Source organism: Antedon bifida, chromosome 3, assembly GCF_963402885.1.
Source record: "Antedon bifida chromosome 3, ecAntBifi1.1, whole genome shotgun sequence".
Taxonomy (NCBI): domain Eukaryota; kingdom Metazoa; phylum Echinodermata; class Crinoidea; order Comatulida; family Antedonidae; genus Antedon; species Antedon bifida.
The window spans coordinates 18,984,428-19,003,251 of record NC_136228.1 but is presented as its reverse complement, the minus strand read 5'-3'; the positions used below and the strand labels follow the sequence as shown (position 1 = coordinate 19,003,251).

The following is an 18,824-nucleotide window of genomic DNA, read 5'->3' as shown; positions in this document are numbered from 1 at the left end:
GTGACAATATGAACAGTAATAAAATAGCTACTGGTTTCGTGCAATTGTATAGATGGGGAACTAGCTCAGATGGTAGAGCGCTTGCTTTGCATGTGAGAGGTACCGGGATCAATGCCCGGGTTCTCCAATAATGTTGGTTAAAGTTTATTACCGGTACTGTCACATTTTTTTGCTGATTTTAACTAATATATATATTTTATCCCAACAGTACTGGTGACAATATGAACAGTAACAAAATAGCTACTGGATTCGTGTAATTGTATAGATGGGGAACTAGCTCAGATGGTAGAGCGCTCGCTTTGCATGTGAGAGTTACCGGGATCAATGCCCGGGTTCTCCAATAATTTTAGGCAAAGTTTATTTCCGGTACTGTTACATTTTTTGCTGAGATTTTTAACTAATGTATATATTTTATCGCAACAATATGGTGACAATATGAACAGTAATAAAATAGCTACTGGATTCGTGTAATTGTATAGATGGGGAACTAGCTCAGATGATAGAGCGCTTGCTTAGCATGTGAGAGGTACCGGGATCAATGCCCGTGTTCTCCAAAATTGTTGGTTAAAGTTTATTTCCGGTACTGCTACATTTTTTGCTGAGATTTTAAACTACTGTATATATTTATCGCAACAATACTGGTGACAATATGAACAGTAATAAAATAGCTACTGGTTTCGTCCAATTGTATATATGGGGAACTAGCTCAGGATCAATGCCTGGGTTCTCCAATAAATTTGGGCAAAGTTTTATTCCGGTACTGTTACATTTTTACTGTATATACTCTCTTATTGTAAACGAGTGAAAACGTCACTCGTTGTGGGGAGTGAAACTGTTTTCACTCTAAAAGAGCGATTTTTCACTCCCCGAGAGTGGTTAAAATCGTCTAAAATAATACGAATAGCTGAAAGCAGTTCGCTCCTCGAGAGTGAAAAAAGAGTGACCGCGTGAACCAATCAGAGACGCGTATGCAATTTTGGCGCAATTTTTGTGCTTGATGCGGAAAAATTTTGTTTTCACCACCATCCATAGTGGCCAAATCTGGCATAATTATGCCGTCTGGCATAATTTTGACCCATCTGGCATCTAGCATTTATGCTAGGCATAATTTTAGAAAATCTGGCATAATTTGAAAAACGCATTTTTACAGCGAATTGGCATATTATCTGGCATATTTTCGAAAAAATCTGACATAATTTTGTAAAAATCTGGCATAATTTAACCAAAAACATAAAGACCTTTTTTTTTTTTTTTTTTTTGGCTTCCAAGCTTTGTGGTACATAACCATACATCGCCCTCTAATACATTGATTTTGTGCTATTTTGGCCTTAATTGTGTCTGGCATAATCTGGCATAATTTTGTGCTGCCATCTAGCATAATTTGATTGCGATCGCCCGGGTTCTCCAAAAATGTTGGTTAAAGTTTATTTCCGGTACTGTTACATTTGTTGCTGAGATTTTAAACTTTTACGGCGCCCTAATACGGCGTTATAACGCCCTAATTAGGGCGTTATAACGCCGTATTCTTATAAAATAATTTTTTTCTTTGGCGGAAATCAGCCTCCGTAAACTTCTGTATACATTTTATCGCAATAATAATGGTGACAATATGAACAGTCACAAAATATTTACTGATTTCTCGCTTTGCATGTGAGAGGTACCGGGATCAATGGTCTACGTTTATTACCGGTGGTAGGTAGGCCTACTGTTATATTTCTAGTCGAGCGCAACGCGAATCTATTAGATCGAATCTACGGTCGGTGGGGTCGATAAACACTAACTTAATTTACGCACGCGACTGCAGAGTCATGTACATGGCCTTTTTCTTGATACTTTAAACTACTGTATATATTTTATCACAACAATACTGGTCACAATATGGACCGTCATAAAAATATCTACTCTTTGTCGTGTAATTATAGATGGGGAATAGCTGATGGTAGTGGCGTCATGAGGAGATTTCCCGAATGATCGAAATCAAAGTAGGCCTACTTACTGGGTTTGGTCTAGCGTTCCTGTTCCCAAAAGCGTATCCGGATATTCACCCCCTGGACATTTACCCCCCGGAAAACTACCCCCCGGACAACCACCACCAGCTGGACAACTACCCCCTTAGGACAACTACCCGTTTAGGACAACTACCCCCCGGACAAATACCCCCGGACATCTACCCCCTTAGGACAACAACCCCCTTAGGACAACTACCCCCTGGACAACTACCCCCCGGTCAACTACCCCCTAGGAACAACCTGACTCTGCAACAGTGTATAATAGGTAGTTGACCGGGGGGTAGTTATCCTAAGGGGGTAGTTGTCCTAAGGGGGTAGTTGTCCGGGGGGTAGTTGTCCGGGGTTTTTTTATCCTAAGGGGGTAGTTGTCCTAAGGGGGTAGTTGTCCGGGGAGTAGTTGTCCGGGGGGTAGTTGTCCTAAGGGGGTAGTTGTCCGGGTGGTAAACATCCGGGGGTAACTGACTAGGGGGTAGGTGTCCTAGAACCCCCAAAAGTCATCCTCAAGAAAGTCTATCCGTGGTGACTAATAGACTGTGGTTCTATACTTCGGCTTTTGTTGATAGAAGATTGAAATGTTTTGTTAGAGCATGGATTAATCTTTAATCCATGGTTAGAGATAGAGTATTCGATGTTTGATTATTATTATTGTAAATAATTTGGTAAATAGTTGGATAGGCCTGATCTTGTACATAGATTAAATATTTACAAAGACAATGATAATGTGTTAGTATTAAAAATTAAATAAATAAATATATAAATAATAATAATAATCTAACATTATAAAATGTGTATATAGATATAAGGAAGAAAATCAGAGAGATTATGGAGCGGATTCCAGATACATACAAGTACTAGCCTAAGTATCGTAAGTTACGTTTACATTTTAGGCGATCTAATTGTCACAGGTCAATCGCCTATAGCCTGCCACGTTTCGATATTCAATATTGAACTTAACCTGACGTGGTTCCACAATATCTTATTATGAAAATGGTAGAGTGGATAGAACATAAATCGAAATAATCTATTACCGGTACTACTATTTTATTTATATTTCATGAGCCTGGAAATTGTTTTAATTTTCATGAGAAACAGAGCCATATATATGCAAATATATATATCCATATATTAACAAATATATCCACGACACTTTATTATTTTATTTAGTCATCAAAGCATGCATTATGGATTGAAAATATTACATAATTGTTATAAATAGGACGTAGTTATGGGATGTTTCGTTCCAAAATCAATCAATCGAACTTTATAATGTACTACTGCACGCGCGCGCAATATTCTTTGCTGCAAGTACTTCTGTACGCTGTGCACATCGATATTTCACCGTAAAATGTGCAATTACATTTTTTAAAATATAACAAAAAGTTTAAAGTATATTCTTGCTCCTATACTTTACATGCATTAACGGAGACAAGTTTGACACAAATTGATCTGCATATCACGTGACATAATCCAATGTCGTAACTCTTTATATATATATGGCTCTGATGAGAAACATGGAATAGCGCCCTCAATGTTTATTTCGTCTATATTCTAGTGTGTTGTATCATCAGAGAAGAGGTATATTCAGAGCGTCATTCTGACGATGGAGCATTCTCTACTTCTCTACGGAGCGCCATTTATGCCTTTATTTACTTCAGAAATAGAAATAGTACTACGGTAACTGGTCCAGTCACTGAATTTTAATATATTTTGTATGTTCATACACTGTGTGCTCAACTGAACCCAATTTGCCACCAGGGAGCACAGTGGTATATAGAAATAAAGTCAATACATTTTAATAAATTTAGGAAAAAAAAATCCTTTGTTGATATACAGTTTGCGGTACACCATGTATATTAGTTCTGAAAAGAACTGTTGAGTTTCTCGACGTTTCGATCAATATGCTTTGATCGTCCTCAGTCTTCCTAATATCCTTTGTGTTTCCTTTAGCAGAGTAAAAAAGTTAAAATTTTGATGTTGTTAATTTTTACATTAGAAGATTGTTCAAATCATGTAAATAAAACATTTTCCGGCTGGGAACCTATCAGCTCCCCTCTTTTAGTTTGCAAAAGTAATCTCGAAAAGAACTTCATTTGGAAAAGAAGCCCACCCAAGAGTATCAAAAATGAAGGAGCACATGGGCTTCTTTTCAAGGTTTTATGGTAGTCTATTTAATGGAAAATAATGCCATGCAGCTTTGTTTCTGATTTTAAAAAAGGTTTGTGTTAGGCCTGACATTTACAACCCTCAAAATATCTCTCTTTTAAAATAAAAGAAAAACAATATTCATTATTTTATTTATTTATTTTTTTTTTATTAAAAAAAAAATATCCGTAGAGGTTCGAACCCAATCTACTAGAGCTGAGAGCACCTAAACCTGAGCATTACCCGTTAGGCCACAAAGTAGTACATGACTGAACTGCTGATAATAGTCTATTTATACGTGTATTACGTAATTCATCAGTACGTCATAACTATCATATTAACCTTGTTAAAACCAAAATGATCAGTTGGCTCAGTCGCCTGAGCGTCGTGTTGACAACACGTATGTCGTGGGTTCGATTCCCACGCTGGTCGGTGGAATAGAGTTAAAGGCATGCGGCCACTGTGTTTGGGGTTCACAGAATTATACGTCCCCCTTTCCACCACACATCATGAGGCGACAACATCAATGCATCTGGTGATGTGCTGGAAACGACCCCAAAAGGCTGTGGCAGGGCCTTAGTGCTGAGGCAGGGAGAGCACATTTAACATCTATTTTTTTATTTAATTTTTTTTTTTCAACCCGTATTCGATCTCGTAAATTTTAGGTTTGCCGCCCTCAATTTTAAAAGAAATTGAATTTATATTTTCATCGCAGGTGTACGAAACGGTTTGGTATGCCGTGCGTTGTTATGCAATGGTTGTGCATGTGTAGTGGGAAAGATGGTATTGTTAGTCATTCGCGGTCAACACGCCACACTGTTAAACTTTGATTTTGTTAATCAATGTTGCTACATTGGTAGCGAAAATGTCCGATTCATGCAAGATATTCTATTGTAAAATGTTATGAATAAACTTTGATGGTAGTTGCTGTGTATGGATATGGCCGCACCGTCCCCAGAATAAACATGTTTTAAACAGATAGTTTGTCTTTGATGGTTTTTGTATGGGGATAATGGAGAGTAAAATAAGATCAAATATAAAACATTTGCAAAGATGCCGATTTTTAGACCAATTTCGAAGCTTAGACTAATTCCGCCGCCGGGCTAGGCCTTAGGTATATACACGAAGTCGAGTTTTAAAGTAGAAAACCCCACCTAAAATTTTGAAGTCGCATCTGGATAGTTGAAATTTTAACATTATCATAATTATCATAGGTGATTATGTATAGTTATAAGTATAAGTGCAATTCTTGGCTCTATTTTCATTATTAGCTCTGCCCCAACCATGGTGGCTAGTACTGGAGACTTAATATTTAATTTCATATGTTAATGAATTATAGGAGCACTTTCCGATGACAAGCTCTATTGTCCCTGCTGAGTCTTATATAGTTTGTTTCATATAATTTAAAATCATGTAAAGTGCCATTTTTTTCGGGCGGGAACCTATGCAGCTCGATTTTTCAAAATTATCTTTGCTCAGCCCCAAGCATGGTGGGGTACTGAAGATTCCTATACACTGTTTTGAAAAAATAATAGATGTCATTTCCGGAGACCTTACAGTTATATTTTAATTAGTTTGGTATGCCGTGCGTTGTTATGCAAATGAGTTTGTGCAGGTGTATTATGGGGAAGATGGTATGTTAGTCATTCGCGGTCAACACGCCACACTGTTAAATGTTGATGTTGGTAATCTTTACATTAGAAGATTGTTCAAATCATGTAAATAAAACATTTTCCGGCCGGGAACCTATCAGCTCCCCTCTTTTAGTTTGCAAAAGTAATCTCGAAAAGAACTTCATTTGGAAAAGAAGCCCACCCAAGAGTATCAAAAATGAAGGAGCACATGGGCAAGTTTCAAGGTTTTATGGTAGTCTATTTAATGGAAAATAATGCCATGCAGCTTTGTTTCTGATTTTAAAAAAGGTTTGTGTTAGGCCTGACATTTACAACCCTCAAAATATCTCTCTTTTAAAATAAAAGAAAAACAATATTCATTATTTTATTTATTTATTTTTTATTTATTTTTTTTTTATTAAAAAAAAAAATATCCGTAGAGGTTCGAACCCAATCTACTAGAGCTGAGAGCACCTAAACCTGAGCATTACCCGTTAGGCCACAAAGTAGTACATGACTGAACAGCTGATAATAGTCTATTTATACGTGTATTACGTAATTCATCAGTACGTCATAACTATCATATTAACCTTGTTAAAACCAAAATGATCAGTTGGCTCAGTCGCCTGAGCGTCGTGTTGACAACACGTATGTCGTGGGTTCGATTCCCACGCTGGTCGGTGGAATAGAGTTAAAGGCATGCGGCCACTGTGTTTGGGGTTCACAGAATTATACGTCCCCCTTTCCACCACACATCATGAGGCTACAACATCAATGCATCTGGTGATGTGCTGGAAACGACCCCAAAAGGCTGTGGCAGGGCCTTAGTGCTGAGGCAGGGAGAGCACATTTAACATCTTTTTTTTTATTTAATTTTTTTTTTCAACCTGTATTCGATCTCGTAAATTTTATGCAATTTTAAAATAAATTGAATTTATATTTTCATCGCAGGTGTACGAAACGGTTTGGTATGCCGTGCGTTGTTATGCAATGGTTGTGCAGGTGTAGTGGGAAAGATGGTATTGTTAGTCATTCGCGGTCAACACGCCACACTGTTAAATTTTGATTTTGTAATGTTGCTACATTGGTAGCAAAAATGTCCGATTCATGCAAGATATTGTATTGTAAAATGTTATGAATAAACTTTTATGGTAGTTGCTGTGTATGGCCGCACCGTCCCCAGAATAAACATGTTTTAAACAGATAGTTTGTCTCCGATGGTTTTTGTATGGGGCTAATGGAGAGTGAAATAAGATCAAATATAGAACATTTCCAAAGATGCCGATTTCTAGACCAATTTCGAAGTAGACTAATTCCGCCGCCGGACTAGGCCTTATACAAAGTCGAGTTTTAAAGTAGAAAACCACACCTACAACTTTGAAGTCGCATCTGGATAGTTGAAATTTTAACATTACCATAATTATCATAGGTGATTATGTATAGTAATAAGTATAAGTGCAATTCTGGGCTCTATTTTCATTATTATTAGCTCTGCCACAACCATGGTGGGCTAGTACTGGAGACTTAATATTTAATTTCATATTTCCATGAATAGGTGCACTCTCCGGGGACACTAAATAAGTGTTTATCTTCCAAACGCAAGTTATTAAAATAACTGATATGGCTTGAAACTAATTTTTATAGAGTACCGATATTTAACATATATACCTGGAAGTTTGAAATATTTTTGAAGTATTTTCAGAAGTATTTTTCAAAATTCAAACATGATGTGGGCCCCGTAATTTCACCTATGTTATACTGTATATAGATATACAGTACACTGTAGAGTATAGAGCATATATTCTATGACACATAATAGGCACCAATCAGCACCATAAGCATAATATCAGGTCACAGGATTGCATAAATCAATATTTTGCAGTAATATTTAACATACGTGCATGTTTTTTAAAAATTAAATATCAGTAAAATTATAAAAATGATCACCTAAAATTCGTCAAAGTGACGAATTAAATTCTAGTTCTCGATGTTTTTGTATGTGACTATTTCGCTGTGCTCCACCACTGGTGCCAAATTGGATCCACTGGAGCACAGTGTATTAACATACGAAAAGATATTGAAACTTAAATGACTTTATTTCTATTTTATATCACTGTGCTACCCTGGTGCTAAATTGGGTCCACTTGAGCAGTTACCGTAGTACAATTTCTATTATTGAAGTTAATAAAAGCATAAATGGCGCTCCGTAGAGAAGTAGAGGATGCTCCAGTCGCCAGAATGACGCTCTGAATATACCTCCAGAGAATGTAGGCCTCTTACATACTAGGCTAGTCAATAATTCTTGTTTTAGATTAAATTTTGTGTAAAAATGAGTGTCTGTTTAGTAGTTATAGATGGATGGGGATTAAGTGATAACGTAGAAGGTAATATTTTTTATTATAGTTTTCAAAATATTAATACATTATTGCAAAAATCTACTAGAGGCCTAGCTAGGCCTATAATAGGCTAGGCTAGGCGCGCCTAGAGGAGGCCTAACTAGGGCCTGGCTAGGCCGGTGCTAGGCCTACTTCGCACCACGCTGCGAGTCTTTGTCAATTGGGTATTCTTGTCAATTGCCCAGTTTTAGGTGCGAAACTGCAGTAGTCCTAGCGCCCCCACCCTTTAGGCCTAGTAGTAGTAGGCCTAGGCATAAACTAGACTTCATACCATACTCCATAGCCTATGCATCTAGATTCCTACTACTAGGGCCTAGCTAGCTAGTCCTATGAAACGAAATATATAATTTTTATATAACTAAATAAGTTTCCAGGACCTTGTATATGAACTTCCGTTTGCTAAAGGTACGGTAAAATTGCATTCCTAAATATAAAAAAACTTGTTCCTAAATATAAAACTCGTCCTAAATAAATAATAAAACTTGTCCTTAATATTAAAACTCGTCCTAAATATTAAAACCTAACCCTCTAAATAATCTCTCTATAAAAATTATAAAAAATCGTCGGGCAGAGAATCGATCCCGCAACCCCTAGGCCATAACCTCATCACAAACCCACCACGCTACACAGCTGGCTTTCAAAAAACCATTTCCATAACCTACTTGATTAACATCTATGTTTACATAGTGCCCTCTATAATTACTGTACCGTATATTTAGACTTTCAATTCAATTCAATTTCTTTTTATTTCGGAAATATCATCCATATTAATAAACTTATAAACAAAAAAGAAAAATCGTAAACTCTGAACTTCTTCTCCATCTATAATACATTTTGGAATTATGGAGCATATGTTTGCAAACACAAGCAACAAGGATGTTACCACTATTCAACATGCGTTGCATGAAACCATAGGTAGATTTTCGCATGTACTCATTAAAGGAAGGGATATCATGTTCAATAAACATTGCACTGGCACTACTACTTTAGTCATAGCGTTAGAAAATAGAGCTGGTAGGCCTACAGTAGGTCCCCAAAAATTGCACCTATACATTTCGAGATATAACTTGTGTCCAGGACCAGCCCAAACATGGGTTGGGGGCCGAGCGAAGACAATTTTGAAAAATAGATCTGCTAAATAACTGTAGATCCCTGGAAATTGCACTTATTTATACTCTGAAATGAAACAAAATATATATGCCTCCAGGATGACTGGAGCTGAGCTAAAAATTGAAAAATAGAGCTGACTAAAATATATTGCATACACTTTGAAAATGTCAGGCCTTGGCCTAAAAAGGTGGACCTTTTTGCACCTCTGTAAAGTATATTATATGACATGTTAAGATATAAAACAAATATTAATTGTTTAAATAATTGTAACTAAACCTACCCTAGTACTAGTACTTAGTAGTAGGTAACCAGGGAGATTTACACCTATTAATAAATCGATTTAACATTAAATTATCATAATCATCCAACAAGGATGCACAATTTCATGTTGCACTATGAACATTTCCCAAGTTGCACAATTTGAACACACAATAAATGACATGGATAGAAGGAAAATCTCTGTCATAATTCACTCTGCACAGGACTCTGGCGGACTGCAATTTTGGTAAAGTAAAAGTCGAGGCTGTAGAGATACCCTCTAGAACTAAAACAATAATTGTCAATATGACTGGGTAACTGTACCCTGTATTCTCGCTGTATAAATTGCACCAAAATTATGTAATTTCAAATTAGAAAATTCTTAAAATCTTTTTAATTCACTTTAGGTAATGCAATAAAGAATGCGGAAACCCCTATTATGGATTCACTGTGTAATCCAGCTAACAGTCAGTTTGTAACACTGGATGCTTCTGGTCTTGCTGTAGGCCTTCCAGATGGTCTCATGGGCAATAGTGAGGTTGGACACTTGACCATTGGTGCTGGCAGGATCATTTACCAAGTAAGATGACAATTCTTGACCAGATGAACTGAAATAAAACAAACTCAGCATAAGGGCTCATTACCCCTTTATCTGCAAGATGACACAATGTAAAACAAACATTTGTGTGGAAAGGCAGGACAAATTCCAGAAATGTCTTGTCTGTGTCCTTCAGATATGTAATTTCAGACCTCCCAGCTCTCCTGATAATGGCGTGTAATTTCATGTCATCTTCCACTCTCCAAAAAATACAATTTTGAATTTTTGAATAAACATAAAAAATATCAACAACAATAATGTACAATTTATAATTTTACAGATTAGGAACATGCTAATATTATCGGTCCATAAAAGCATTAAGTTGGTACCGCATTTTCCGCCTTTTGCATGCCATGACATACTGTACCCTTGTTTAATATTATAGATGCCAATATATTTATATTTTTAATAGCACTCTCTATGGTTTGGTGTAATTTTCTAAATACTATAGCATTCTCTATAGTTTGGAAATGCTCTCAAGAAACCTTCGTATATTTATTTATTTTTTCAAGTTGGGAGGCCTGTAAATATATTTGCAGAAAACACTGCACTTACAATTTATTATTTAATCAACTGTCTTTGTAACTTATTTTGTTTCTTCTTTTTCTAGGATATTGTAAAAATTGACTTGGCTATTAAAAATGGTGAATTTGGCCAGCAAAAGGCATTTGTGGATGCATGCACGAGAGCTATTCAGGGCAATGGACGACTACACTTTTTAGGACTGGTTTGTAGGCCTAAATATTTTCTCTGGGTTGTAGTTATTGGTGTGTACATAGAGTAATTTAATGTTACTCCGTAAAATAACTGTATATGTGTATTGGTAAACTTGAAACTCCAATGCAAATCTGATATATTAAAAAGATAATTTATATTTTGCACAGGTAAGTGATGGTGGTGTTCATTCACATATAAATCATTTATTAGAATTCTTGAAAGCTGCTAAGTCACATGGAGTGCCTAAAAGTTTTGTGCAATTCTTTGGAGATGGACGCGACACAAGCCCAGTTAGTGGAGGTGAGTATTTCAAATCGTTACTGTTTAGATGATGATAATAATTGGGTACACTCTTTTGTAACACAGGAATGCTCCTTTGTAGAAGAGGTTCTAGCTTACATGGATAAACCAACATTAGACCTTCTCTTCAAAGAACAATAGAATCATTTTTTGTTGAAATTCCCCTACTTATAAATGGGGCTGAGCAAGGAAATTTTTTTGCACGACACCCTTTTTGCTAATTTGACGTGTACCTTTCTATTCTGACTTGTTTTGTACCTTACAGTGATGCCACATTTTTCAAACAAGCATCACAAAAATCGTTACTGTATTTGGTTCGAACCCTAGGATAAATTTTAAACAGTTTTTATTTAACTAAAACAGTAAAATATCTGCAGCAAGTTTTAGATTTCCTAAAACAGGAAGATTATGGTAGCTTAGCAACAGTTGTTGGACGATACTATGCAATGGATCGTGATAAACGTCATGAGAGAATTAAGCTTGCCTATGAAGGTCTTGTGCAAGGAATTGGAGAGTCTACTACTCCTGAAAATGTTATTCAGGTACTAATCATTCTTTCAGAATGTCCATATTACTGTAATTGTAAAAAGTAGTATTTTATAAAAGATGGCAACACCACAACAACGACCTAAAGACATTTTTTCTTTTTTTACACTGGCATGATATTAATAGCTATATGAATTCAAGTCACTTTTGTGTTATTTTATTATTTTTCTTAAAATTAGTGTATTTTGTAAAATTTAAAGTAAAATTTAAAAGAATGTATTTATTTTTGTGAAAATACCTGTAGAGACAGCAGTTGACTGTAAAGTTTAACCCTAATTTCCATTAATGTACAACAATATTCTATAGTAATTTGTCTAAATCTCTGTCTACACTATCAAACTTTATGGGACAAAAAAAGTGGCCAAATATGATAGTGACATGCTTAAATATGGTAGTGATATGACATCATCATGTCCATATATGGGCAAGTTTGATAGTGTAGACAGAGCTTAATAACAGTTGACTTTCTCTGTACTATAATTATCTCTTATTATTTGAAGGTTGTTAATGCTCGCTATGCCAATAAAGAAACCGATGAATTTTTGAAGCCAATAATAGTAGAACCAGAAGGTAGAATTCAAGATGGAGACACCTTAGTTTTCATTGATTTCCGTTCAGATAGAATGCGACAAATCGTAGAGGCGTTTGCGATTCAGCGACACTTTGAAACAAGTGTCGTACCAAAAGACTTGGTAAATTTTGAAAAAATTTGATATTATTTATTTACAATTATTTTCTAATTATAATTTGTCATAAATATATTTTATCACCTGTAATTATGTATAATTTATTGTCCTTTAACAATTGGTTTTATTGTTATAGTTATGTACTTTGACCAAATAAAAGGTCTGGGTTAAATTATTTACCTGATAAAACCATAAGCTAAAGACTGGAGCCCATTTTCTGGAAAACAACAGGTTTCGGGTTAAATTTTAACCTTTTATAATAATAATATCCTGGATATATATAGCGCCTAAGCGCTGAACATTATTACCCCAGTCTTTTTTTTTTGGATCAAACACCTATGGAAACATAATCATTATTTTAGATTTAAAACTACAAAATGGCCAAAGTTTGATTTTACTAATCTTTATATTTTGAGGACAATACATCAACAGGCTTCTCATTCCTGTTAACCACTACAAACAGCTTTTGGCTAAAGCAACTTTTACATCACAAAAACATGATGAAATCATTATAATGTATCTGCAGCATGTTGTGTGTATGACACAGTATAAGAGTGATTTTGGTCTGCCAGTGATCTACCCACCTACTTCAACGGTCAATGTCCTTGCTGAATGGATTGCCTCAAAGAAAATGACACAATATCATTGTGCAGGTAATTATAACCAACAATTCCAGTCTCTTTCACACAATAACTGGCAGTTATATTTATGTTTATTTTTCATACATATGGTTTAATTATTGTAATATACATAATTTTTTTTTATTTGTCTGAAAAAAAAAACAAAGAACAGATACGAATACGAATACGAATACGAATAGAACTTTATTGCAATCAAACGAAAGATTGAAGTTTAACAAAAGCGTTTCACTCAAAAAAATAAAATGCAATATACAAATATAAAAGACATTCAGAAATGTAGAACATACAATCAAAAAATTAAAACAAAATTACAATTAAAAATCACTTATTATAAAAACAATAGATATAAAATACAAATTGTTAAAGACATAGGCCTGCAGGATAAAAATTTAAAAGTATTAAAAATGTTTACAAATTTAAAAAATGTTTAAAACTTCAAAAATGTTCAATAATATTTACACACAAAGGTACGGAAAGTCGCGGAAACATAACACAAAATGTTTACCATTTTTGGAATAATCCGTGATTAATAATAAACGTTTTTGAACGGTTAGTTTTAACTCTAGGGATACAGAACTCACGGAGTCTTCTAAGATTATAAGCAGCAGAAGGAGCCTCCGGTAACAAATGATTCAATCTGTGACTGGGGTCTTTGATTTTAACAAAAAAATCCTTGCACAGTCGAACACGGCGGTCTTCTAAGGTAGAAAAACCAAGGAAGCTGCGGGCATCGGAATAAGTAGCATGCGGAAAAATTAATTTAAAGGCCCTTCTCTGAATTTGTTCAAGTTGTTGATTCTGTTGCTTCGTAATATTTGATCCCCAAACTGGGGCCGCATATTCTAATATAGGTCTAATGATACTAGTATAAAATTGGACAAGTGCGGGGGCATCCAGGCCTGCCCTCCGCACCTGTTTGAGAAAGTACATTCTAGAATTACATTTACTAATCATTTGATCAATATGAGGTTGCCATGACAAATTATGAGAAATAATTACACCAAGAAGTGTTGTAAAAAATGCATAAATAATGAGGAACCTTAGCCCAAAAAGTTTTTTAAATAATGGTAATTTTTATTTTAGTTTTTGTAAAAAAATACACCTTACAAGAAAAATAAAATGACTTGCATTACAAGAGAGAGTGATAAACCAGTCTGAAACTGTAAAATATTTTTAAAAAAATTTACAGTATGCATTTTTTACAACATTTTTTTTATAGAAACAGAAAAATATGCGCATGTAACATTTTTCTTCAATGGAGGTGTTGAAAAGAGTTTTGAAGGTGAACAACGCTGTCTTGTTCCGTCACCGAAGGTCGCAACCTATGACCTCGAACCAGAGATGAGTGTTATGGGCGTTGCAGAAAAGGTTAATATTTTTTGATTTTTGATTTCAGTAATTCAGTAACACAAACAATTGTCACAAATGCACAATTTTCACAAAAAAATTGACAAATAGTTTAGTAGACAAGGACGATCATTCTACTACTCCTAAAACTCTGAATATATATTAATTATTAATTATAATTTCAGATGGTTGAGACAATAGAAAGTGGGAAATTCCCATTTGTCATGTGTAATCTTGCACCTCCTGACATGGTTGGACATACTGGTGTTTATGATGCTACAGTGAAAGCATGTACACAGACTGGTATGTAGAGTTTAAAATATAATGTAAGGATTCTGTAGCTTTGTAGCTATGCAACAGGCTCGTCATTAATATGTTACTGAATTTAAATCATTCCATTGAACCAGTAGTTCAATGAGCACCATTTGTACGATCAAATGGATCCTTAGAGAAGAAGGTTATCCACACCTGTGCACAATTCAGTAGTAGGGTGCGAGTCACAGGTTATCTCCCCCCCCCCCCCCCCCCAACATTTACATTTTCACATTTAGAAAGTATGATGCAGTAATGTAGTTCTATTTTATAGCTATTTTACAGTACTTATTTTTTTATATCAAAAATATATGTTAGTCTGAAAATCATGTACTGTATATACTATTGCAGATAAAGCCATAGGTTTAATGGTAGAGGCATGCAAGAAACATAACTACACATTTTTAGTGACAGCTGATCATGGCAATGCTGAGTTGATGATAGACGAGGCTGGGAAGCCAGTCACAAAGCATTCTACGAATCGAGGTACAGTAGAATCCCTATTGAGGACCCAACCTAAGTGTCCCCTTAATAGACATGCGCCCTGGATATGATTGGCCGTAGTGTTAAAATATATATTGCCTCAGATTTGTGGGTAAAGTGTCACTTTAATATTGGGCATAGGATTAGAATGTAATTTCTCCTCGTTTGTTTAACATGAAAGTGTCTGCTTAATAGGGGTAGGCCAGGTTTTTACAATATGTATTGCCCCAGGTTTGTCATGGAAAAGTATCCCTTAATAGGGTGTCCCAAAATATTATTTTTGATAAATTAAATACATTTTCAGTTACATATTTCCAATAATTACAATGACAATTTCTTTTTTAACTGTAGTTCCATTTGGCATGACTGGAGAACACAAATTCAAGAATATTACCCATAACGCCTCACTGGCTGACGTTGCACCAACAGTTTTAAGCCTGATGGGATTGGATATCCCATCTGAAATGACTGGACAAACATTACTACATAAGTAGGCCTTTTGTAAAAATATATTTTAAAACCCAAATGTCTTCAGTATTGCAACTAACAGTAATTAATAACATACTTAATTGTTTTATAGATTATAATTTATTAAGCTGTTTGATGTGCATTCCAATGTATAGATAAATAAATTTATTAAAGCAATATAATTAAATAATAATAATGCAAATAGTGTAACTGAAATATAGTTATTAAACCACACCCAAGTGTATTCTTTCCATTGGATTGGTTAACTTGGATAAATGAAATATTGAAACGATAGAGGGTGCTATAATACTACATCAAAATATAGATGGCGTTATAAAAAACCTAAAAATATTGGCATCGCATGAATGAATTGTAAACATTATACAGACCGATATTAGTATGTTTCTCTTATCAATTTCTAGAGTACTAAAAATATACGTATAGGGAGATTTTTTTGGTTTATCCAAAATATCAGAAGTTTTAGCAGGAGAGCGCAAGATGACTCGAAATATCGAGAGAGTTTTGCCCTTATCGGGAGAGTTGGGAAGAACAGTAGATATGTTTGAATTCCTCCCCATTCAACTCCTAAACATTCATTATTTGAATACTATTTGATGACAATTGGTCCCAGCCATATCTAGATTCAGAATTTTCTTGGAAATGAAGTGTATATTATAGAAATAATAGTGTATTAAAAACAGTAGAAGAAAAATGGAATGTTCTTTACACACACACCAATATATACAAGTAAATTCCATCATAAACTAATCCTGATAATGTAATCATTTTCGGTTTTAGTACGCTAATCACCTCAGGCCCAATTATGTAGCAAAATAAAATTGTGACAAATAAAATTAAACTATTATAAATACTGTTTTTTATTACTTTCTGTATTCATTATTTTGAATGTACTAAACATATTTTGTCAGCGGCTTATTGCATGTTATCACAAACCTTCATGAATATATAGCTAGTTATAAATGTTACCTAGATTTCAAGACTTCGAGTAATATGTACAGTACATGACATGTAATTATTTAGTAACACAACAGCCTGGCTATACTTGCCCGAAATCTGTAGTTATTGTCTTTTTTTATGTTAGTCTACCAGTCGGCATTTCAATTTTTATTTGAAATAGTGATCTCAAGTATTATACGTATGAAACGCCATATGTGGCAAAATATTTATCTTTTTACTAATTTCGGTCTAGACTACAGCCTAGCCACCCAAAAGAAGCTTTTAACTGTTGGTTTTCACCCAGCGTTAGATTTTGTTATTCCTACACAACTCACAGTGTGGTTCGACAAATTACTACACCAAACTCCATTGAACCACACCGAACACATGGTTTAACTCGCCATTTTCCTTGATGGATGGTCTTTTTTTAGAACTTCCTTAATACAATAGGTTTGGGTGATCATCGTAACTAGCCCACGGAAAAAAAGCATTTTAAGAATTACCTCGTCGTACGATGTGGTTTATTGGGTAATTCTTCAGACCTGGTTTTATTGGGTTCAGTGTGGTAATTTATCAGTGACATCAGTACAATATTCTGATGATTTATAATGAGCCATTTACATCATTTAATGTTGCTCAATTAACCCACACAAAACATACATTATCAACTTCTAGCAAAGTACAGACAAAATACACATTCATCACCTAATAGTTGAATGCATTGCGCACTCTACAGATGTAAAGTTTGGGAATTTTTCCAATGAAGTTTGCTGTAGTGGCGCGTACACCTTAATCTGCCTCATGTGCGTATCGCGTCCGTTCTGATGATTCGACAGAACTGCCAACTGCAATGTGAATGTCCTTATTCTCCGACCTTTACTGTCCTTTAGAGGGATTCGAACCCAGCCTGTTGGTTCATTCATGTCAAGCACTTCAATCTCCTGTAGGTCATGGAAATTGTTTCCAGCTCTCACTGATATTTTACTAGGAGTATAGCTTTCATCTGATTTGTAATCGGCATAGAGGGCAATGCTATCAATAGTTATTTTCCTTCGAAACTGAATATTTATCAAGTGTGGTTGAGTCCCATCTGATTGCCAATATGTTTCTAAAAAATTAAAAATATTCATTACTGTATTTATTTAACAAACACTATAAAATGGAAAATCACACTAAAATAAGATTTTTTTTTCTCCAATTAAGTGATGAAATTTGAAGATCGTAACAAAACTGTTATTCTAAAACCATGCTCGTGAAAAGAGGGTATTATCCTCTCACCAAGAGGAACTACCATTTTTAGACAATAAGTGGTCATACATAATTATATTAATGACACCTAGGTTAACTGTAATTCACTTCAATACTATGGGAAGGAAGCATCGTTAGGGGTGTGGTTAATTTAGAGGTGTGGTACTATTATGTACAGTATTGTTTTGTGTTTGAGAGTCCATATTTTTACCATGTGTGTCATCTCTTAGCTGCTCAATGCCAAATCCTGGTTTACATGTTGACAGCGACCAAACTGCCTGGATGCCAATCTCACGCAACCCTTCTTTGGCTGGATCCAGCTCCTCAAACTTTGCCTTTCGTGTTGTCATAGTACTAGTTGTATACCATGTATTATTATTCTATAAATAATCAATATTATTATTATTTATATTAATAAATTTTAACTTGAACTTGATCGGTATCTAGCTTGTAGCCTAGCTAGACATAAAAAGAAAATTAAAGACAATTTATTTAGTCTGCCTTTCAGGCTTTCTACTTAACTTTATGTCTTCATAAATTATAAGAATAAAAATAAAATATCAATATAGGACGTTAGTTTGGGCTGGTGGTGTAGTACCAAGTACTAGCCTAGGAATACTACTAGGCCTAGGCTCTCTGCACGGGACACAGTGCTTCGTTCGTGACGTGAGTGATGACGAGATACAGCTCGCTTCACACTCAGCCAGGCTGCTGCTGGGGGCCTGCAATCAATCGTCACTCTGCACTGGTTAACCGTACGGAAAACATTTAAGCCCAGTATTAGGTTTATCCGTGCCTCTTTCCTGTTCAAATTCTTACATTGTTTTTTTTCCTCTCGCCTTTCTATTTTACTCACGTAAACTTCGAATGAAAACAGCAAGAACTAAGTTTGATGACTAACCCCGCTGTATAACTGGATATCTATTTCTAGATGACCAGGAGTAACCTGTCTTCTGATTGGTTCTTGCGCATATCCCATGTGACTCTAGATTT

The 18,824-nt window shown here is 35.1% G+C and overlaps 2 protein-coding genes across 5 annotated transcripts in view; one reads left to right on the top strand and one right to left on the bottom strand.

Moving 5' to 3' along the window:
• The window catches only part of LOC144837882 (2,3-bisphosphoglycerate-independent phosphoglycerate mutase-like), a 119,245-nt gene extending 102,962 nt beyond the window's left edge, over nucleotides 1-16,283 (top strand). Inside the window, exons 1-11 of one of the 3 annotated variants that reach the window (XM_078693194.1) lie at nucleotides 8,019-8,148; nucleotides 9,936-10,108; nucleotides 10,737-10,853; nucleotides 11,011-11,143; nucleotides 11,507-11,685; nucleotides 12,190-12,381; nucleotides 12,902-13,028; nucleotides 14,236-14,384; nucleotides 14,549-14,666; nucleotides 15,027-15,161; nucleotides 15,510-16,283. In XM_078693194.1, the coding sequence (XP_078549320.1) occupies nucleotides 8,094-8,148; nucleotides 9,936-10,108; nucleotides 10,737-10,853; nucleotides 11,011-11,143; nucleotides 11,507-11,685; nucleotides 12,190-12,381; nucleotides 12,902-13,028; nucleotides 14,236-14,384; nucleotides 14,549-14,666; nucleotides 15,027-15,161; nucleotides 15,510-15,652 (1,521 nt within the window). In that variant the 5' untranslated portion in view covers nucleotides 8,019-8,093 and the 3' untranslated portion in view covers nucleotides 15,653-16,283. Of the gene's footprint in view, nucleotides 1-8,018; nucleotides 8,149-8,979; nucleotides 9,076-9,935; nucleotides 10,109-10,736; nucleotides 10,854-11,010; nucleotides 11,144-11,506; nucleotides 11,686-12,189; nucleotides 12,382-12,901; nucleotides 13,029-14,235; nucleotides 14,385-14,548; nucleotides 14,667-15,026; nucleotides 15,162-15,509 lie in introns of those variants that run through there. The other 2 variants (XM_078693193.1, XM_078693192.1) reach the window with 2 other exon arrangements.
• Nucleotides 16,284-16,355: 72 nt separating this feature from the next.
• LOC144837926 (anaphase-promoting complex subunit 10-like) lies at nucleotides 16,356-18,790 on the bottom strand. 2 transcript variants are annotated; one of them, XM_078693256.1, is made up of 3 exons: nucleotides 18,688-18,790; nucleotides 18,043-18,211; nucleotides 16,356-17,691 (listed from the first exon to the last, which is right to left on the bottom strand). In XM_078693256.1, exons 2-3 carry the CDS (start codon nucleotides 18,179-18,181, stop codon nucleotides 17,285-17,287), a joined length of 546 nt encoding a protein of 181 aa, XP_078549382.1. In that variant the 5' UTR covers nucleotides 18,182-18,211; nucleotides 18,688-18,790; the 3' UTR covers nucleotides 16,356-17,284. The 2 variants fall into 2 exon arrangements, with proteins under 2 accessions (XP_078549382.1, XP_078549381.1); XM_078693255.1 differs by having other exon boundaries at nucleotides 18,651-18,779.
• Between the last annotated feature and the right edge of the window lie 34 nt (nucleotides 18,791-18,824).

Bases quoted from the DNA above. Each gene is read 5' to 3' on its own strand.
- LOC144837926 (XM_078693256.1), bottom strand. From the start codon at position 18,181: ATGACAACACGAAAGGCAAAGTTTGAGGAGCTGGATCCAGCCAAAGAA. The intron at 17,692-18,042 runs GTAAAAATATGG...TTAATTTTTTAG, and splicing joins GCTAAGAGATGACACACATG to AAACATATTGGCAATCAGAT.